The sequence below is a fragment of the Notothenia coriiceps genome, unplaced genomic scaffold (assembly GCF_000735185.1).
Source record: "Notothenia coriiceps isolate Sejong01 unplaced genomic scaffold, NC01 NC01_scaffold00037244, whole genome shotgun sequence".
NCBI classification, from domain to species: domain Eukaryota; kingdom Metazoa; phylum Chordata; class Actinopteri; order Perciformes; family Nototheniidae; genus Notothenia; species Notothenia coriiceps.
The window spans coordinates 3,266,333-3,272,852 of NW_011369945.1; the positions used below are offsets into that span (position 1 = coordinate 3,266,333).

General features: G+C 43.3%; 1 protein-coding gene across 1 annotated transcript in view; it reads right to left on the minus strand.

The window, feature by feature from the left end:
* The window catches only part of blmh (bleomycin hydrolase), a 22,124-nt gene extending 17,233 nt beyond the window's left edge, over window positions 1-4,891 (minus strand). The window contains exon 1 of the mRNA XM_010793273.1: window positions 4,860-4,891. Within this exon, the coding sequence (XP_010791575.1) occupies window positions 4,860-4,884 (25 nt within the window). The 5' untranslated portion in view covers window positions 4,885-4,891. The remainder of the gene's footprint in view (window positions 1-4,859) is intronic.
* Between the last annotated feature and the right edge of the window lie 1,629 nt (window positions 4,892-6,520).

Sequence of the window (6,520 nt, forward strand, 5' to 3'; positions counted from 1 at the left end):
AGGTGGGGTAGGTAAGTTTGAGAAACCGGCTCGAGATACATTTGTTGTTATATTCCATGGAATTCTCTTAACATCCCGATAGCAATGAATATCTGAAGTGCTTTGACAATAAATCCATGAAATAATTTCATCTGTGGAAGCTGTAGTACTGTAAAAAGCACGACCAATCATCTGAGCCGGCCCGGCTAAAGTAACTGGATGGCCTACCTGCATACTTGTCAACCCTCCCGATTTTCGCGGGAGACTCCCGATTTCATTGCCCTATCCCGGTTTCCTCCCGGGGTCATATTTCTCCCGCATTTCACCCGATTTCTGACAAAATCAGATTTACACACGACTGTTTCCACTCGGACTTTAATACAGCTACACCATTGTTTGGTTTCCATGGTAACACGTCTCTTTAGTAGCGCGCGCAACTCAAAGTCTGAGAGGGTGAGGCAGATAATCACAGAAAACAGAACAAGAATCAACAACTGCTCTACTCTCTGCTCACTCCTTTCCTGTAAAATACAGGTCCAGCCCACACATATGCTCCATCAAGGACGGTGCTACAGGCCAACTTAGAACTACAATAAGCAATTGTTAATGTTATCTAACAGCTCCGGCGATCCACTAGCACCCCCAATTTTGCATTTTGAAATGCTCCCGATTTCTGAGGTCTAAAGGTTGGCAAGTATGCCTACCTGCCTGTCAGCCTTCCATCTGTGCACAAACTTATCTCGTGCCCTCATTGGTCATGTGCGCGTTCGTGTGTGTTGGAGGAGGGGCTCTGGAAGGAAGTGGCAGATTTTTTCCGGCTGTGTATTTTCAAATTCTAGCGTACTCCAGCTGCACACATTAAAGCGTGACACAACTGTGACTTGGTGTGTAGGATGACTGTCCATCAGAATATCTATGTTTTCATGAATAACAGAAAGTACTAAATGTACTAAAAGCATTTTGGCCATGAGGGCATTTATCAGAGAAAGAGAGCTCTTTGTCTCTGAACGTCACATCCAATAGCTTTTGTGTTTAAGGATGCTTTCATGAAGATGATCATCCACACTAAAATGAAAATAGCTAAATCTCTTTTCTGCTCTGTATTCTGCAAAAAGAAAATAAACATTACAGCCATTATGAGGTCAAAACTAAAACCTAATCTAATGGTTCGGACATGTTTTTATGTTTCTCTTTCCACACAACCAAGCAAACTACTTCAAAGTGTTAGGATGCATCCACAGCCATTACATTGGAGTGAGAAATGCCAGTGAATTTGAGGCCAAAACGGAGAAAAGACGATCCTGTGGACTCACATAAACGCTCACAAGAGAAGGAATGATACAGTGAGAAAGTTAGGAGGCTGCAGCGGGGCGACTGAGCTCCAGAAGGCAGATGGGGAGCGACGGATGAAGAGAAAGTGAAGGGTTTAGAGTTTCATGCTGCTGTGCACGGATCAGCGTGATCCATGCACGATGGGCGATTCAATTACAGAGAGGGAGAGCTGGAAGAGGGAGAACTCAGAGAAGAAAGGAATGATACGACTGAAGGACGGGATGAAAGATGGGGAGGAAGAGGACGAAGGAGGCGTATCAAAAGATTAGGGAGAAGATGATGAAACATTGGAAGAATAACTTTGAAAACCCAAAGAGGAAGGAACTGACAATCTAGAAATGTCCTGAGAATAAAATCGTACCAGAAAAATGATTATTTCGTCTCTATTTTCACTTCCTGTGTCCGTCTCTCACTCTCTCCGTCTCAATCTGGACCTGTGCCAGCGTTAATTTGCCCCGGCATTGTGTGGCTCAGCGTCTCCTCTGGGGAAAAGCTGGCTTCGAACACAGGTGGTCGGGTTTCTCATATCACACACACACACACACACACACACACACACACACACACACACACACACACACACACACACACACACACACACACACACAGCAAAACTTGATAGTCCATAAATGTAGAGACAAGGCACAGGGACATAGCCTAATGCATGATTATGGTCAGAAGGGACAAGCTGTGTGTGTTTATGGTAATTGCATTTGTGCACACAGTCGGGTCCTGAATATGTTATTTTCTATGATTGTGCAGGAAAGACACGATCCTAAAGAGTGCTTGATTTCTAACCGCTGCAATCTGCATGTGGACTTTCTTTCACGAGAAGCACGGTTCTTCAGCCGGAGGCTGGAAAGAGACAAAGGTGAAGCCCTCTGGGGGAAGTGGGACATACAGCTAACACAAAGAGGTGATCACCTGTCTTTCACTTGATGTTTCTCAGTTTAAGTAAACAATGATTGCTACAATTGTACTTCGTGATGGCCTCGTTAGTTATAGCCGTGTTTCTTATCTTTATTTTGAATTGTTTTTGTTGTATGTATTTTTGTGATCTGTTCCCTCTGGCTTAAAGGTCCCCTATCATACTGTTCTTCAGCAATATATTACAGTATAGGTCTCAGATAAATCCAGAGCCTGTCTCTGATTGGCTGAAACAACAAACGGATCATTGCAGCATTACCCATAATCCCCTCTGTTTCAGCCCTGTTTCCAAAGTGCTGATTCTCTGTCTGCTACTTTAGATGAAAATAAGGAGCCCCTCCCCACGCCCCTCTGAGAGAGATTTGGTTACAAAGAACTCAATGGTGCTCTAGGAGGAGATTCAGGTTATAAGGTGTGTGGGGGGGGTTACCTTGGTTGCTGATTGGCTAATGGTTACACAAGACAAAACATCGTTATGACATCATAAAGTGGACAAAATCTGATCAGCTCATTTTCAGACAGGTTTTTATAGAAATTTTCTATAAAAACCTGTCTGAAAATGAGCTGATCAGATTTTGTCCACTTTATGATGTCATAACGATGTTTTGTCTTGTGTAACCATTAGCCAATCAGCANGCGAAACGGGAAACAAAAAGAGGTCTGGAGGACGGCCAAAACGAACAAACAGAAGGAGGGAACCTGAGCCAGCCACACCACGTACCGTAGGACCCAGAGCTCCCCCCCCCTAACCAGAAATCAAACATAAACCCTATGGGAAACAAAATAAAGCCGGACTACCAGGTCCTCCAGGCTAAACATAAACACATCTGCAAAAACACAGCCTAAAGGTCAAAATGGCAAAGAGACAATGTAGTGAGAGAGTGTCTCCTGGCGTTAGGATAGGCGAGACCTCCTTCTCCTCCACTTTCTCCTTATAACGCGGCTGAGTGGAATTAGGAAGGCGGAGCCAGGTGTAACAGTAACGCTGGACACGTTTAACTCATCGACCGCCATCTTGACTACGTTACTGTAGTGGATTAAGTCAACACCGTAGGCCTACAAATAAAAGCTATACACATGTTTTCTTTCTTCCAATATTTAGAACGTACCAAGATTTAAGATTCAAGGCTTTATAGTCATGTGCACAGCAGCTACAGTGTAGATATGGCATGAAAAACTTAGGTCACAGGCTCCTCCAACAATGCAACATGAATATATATCGGACCTAAAACAAATAAAATAGTCCAAGAGAATGTTTTGAGATGTGCAAGTAAATCGAAATAGTGCAAGAAGAGTACCACTATAGGTCTAGTGTGCAGAGTTCATCAATAATTATCTAGGGGTAAAATGAGAAGTCTGTAATCATTTCCTACCAACAACAAAAGATTGCTAGCTAACCGTGGCCATCGTCATCTGGTGAGGGCACAACAGCCATGTGAGATTTGAAACGACGCTACACAATTTAAAATCACACACTGAGCAGGTGTTAAAAGTGTAAGACATGCAGTCTACGAAGCAGAGTATCCAAATTAAGACTATTATGTATCATAATCTATTTTTTTTATTAGGCCAAGGCACTGTAGCCCATACCGTAGCACAATGATAAAAGTAAAGTTGGATTCAGGTACTTCAGGTAAGCCCTCAACAAGCCCTCAACAAGCCTTAATATGAAGTTAAGGCTTGTTTTTTGTCTGTGTCATTCTGTCATTCAGTGTGCATCTATTTTAAGGCCCTGTTTTGTCAAATTCTACCCCAGTTAAATGCAGTGTTGTTACTAGACAGGTGTATTCAAAATGCAGTTTACCCATGGCATGGATTTAAATAATAGAGGTTTAGACATGTTAATAGATGTTTCAGAATCAGAATCAGGTTTATTAGGTACGATACATTTGACTTGATGTCATGGTGCATACATAAAAGTAAAACAAATGTAAAACCCAAATAGCACAACATCATATCAGCTATCTAATACATAAATAAAAAACATTCTTTACATGTCTAAGATATTCCTGTGCCATAACTATGGAACGGTTAAAAAGTATTTCGTTGTCTCAAGCAGATATTTGGCAGACAGCTGGTAGGATATCGTAAATGTTCCCTTTCCTTCCTCCTGCAGAAGCTATTTACTGTCTGACTTCACACAAAGGCTTGTAGGCCCTCCATTGTATTGAACCCTCGTTAGATACAGAAAAGTGGAACGTAAGCGTGTTTCTGGTGAGAGGGAGCTATCATTACCTGTCAGATGGAAGGGCTTGTTCCTTTGAAACGGGATGGCTACTCCAAATGACTTATGCTTATTTGCGCCCCCACATCCCTCCCACTCCTCCGCTCTCCAGTCTACTTCCTCCAGGCATGCATTTCCTCCTCTCCATTCACATGTCAGTTCCTCCCTCCTCAATCCTTCCCCTCGAGATTTATTCAGGAATACGAAATGAAATCCTCTCGCACTTTTGACTTGTATTAAACGCCTTCATTCAAGATCAGGCTTGCGGAAAAGACTTCCACTGAGGAGGTGTCAGGGCAGTCAGTTAACATGTACACTCGACTTAGCCCCTTCATCATAACACACGTGATGTGACCTGACCTGTCAGACGGTAAACAAAATGGAGGAGGTTACAGACCAAAGAGGTTGGTATTAATCCTCATGGCCTCTTCACGATGACAAAAAGAGGCTTGGGCCCCTCTATGTCTCTTATGCTACTCCATTATGGGTCACATTAACCCTCTCCACGTCCACTCTTAGCATCAAACTTCCAGCAAGTTCTGAGTTTGACGAGTGTGGAGGCATTCAAATGAGATGTCTGCAATTTTCTCCTCATGGGGGAATTTGCATCAGGCTGAGTGTCCTTCAGAGTAGTCATAGCCCAGCGCCCTGCTTCAGAGCCAAGTCATGATTAAAGGAACAGTCATCAATCGAGCAACAACATCCGTCTCCCCTGTCGTCTAGCGTCATACCTTCACTGTTATTTCTGATTATTTATGATTAGATTAGCCATCAGTGCCAGTCTTTATGCAGTTTGATTGACATTGTATAAAACTCACCCCTCAGTGCATTTGAGAAACAGCTGACTGCGGCTTTAAGACGAGGTGTGTTTGTGAGACTGATGAATCAGCGTTGCATTCAGCAGCCAAACAGATGTTGTTCCCCTCCTGTTAGCAGAGAAATGCCTACGGTGTCCTGCACGGGACATTTGGCACCCTGATGTCTGTCATCATTCATCGTGAGAGGGTTTCCAATAACAAGGGCAGGCAGGGGGCATTTTTGGAGCACATTATCCACAGAAACGCGTACATAATGCATGGTGCTGCCACGAGGCACGCGAGGCCGAAAGTGGCCCTGCTCAGTGTGAGCTTTCCTGGATTCAGACCGAGAGAATCTGGTCATCAAATGTTTGGGATGCTGGTACATGTCTGAGCAATGCCTTTGGCCTGTGGGCGTTATGTTGATATACGGAGCTTTCAAAGTTGTGGGGTTTATATCGTTGCTCTTTGTGGCCTCGGAGAAAGATAAAGAAAAATAAACTCCTTTGGAAAAATATCCTTTTTTCTTGCTCTGAAAAGCCAGCCGCTGCCTGTGCCGTCTCCTCGGCTGCAGCAGAGCAGCAGGCTCTCACTGCAGAGTGCGCAGGATACATTTACGTCCTGCTTTCTTTCATATGATAGTCGAAGGGTAGCCGTATTAATGCGGGGGAAATGGAGCAATGGAGGAATAAGTAGAGACAGATAGACAGAATGAAAGCATCAGCTCTTTAACAGAGGGGTCCTCCCATGGGAATATGTAAATAGTTTCATTTAAGTGCTTGAACTAAAAGAGACGTGAGGGTGAGTGAGAGTGCCATTAGCAGGGAATAGATGCATACTGGTAAAAAAAACTGTGCTTCTATAAGCAACGATTTCCTGCGTCAAACTTCTGCCCTGTCATTTAATGATACGTAAAAGCCATCTGGTATTAAAAGTAGACAGATTAAACACGCCTTTATTAGGGTGAAACTATTTAAAAATGTAGCCTTATAGCTGATGCAATTCAAAGTCAGTAGTGCAGAACCTAAAGTAACAACGTAGGTCCTGTGGTGCCACTTATAATCAACTTTTTCGGGTTGTGACGACTTGTGAAAGGATGTCGAAGAAATGCAACATTTTGGGTCATGAATTACTATTACAATTATCCTCCTTTTTAAATGTAATATTCAAACCTTGTTCCCCCTCATCCTCCCTCCTTGTCAGGGCTGTGATGACTCCACTCAGCATGTGTGGCTTCCTGGTGTTTAGCAAAAATAAAAAC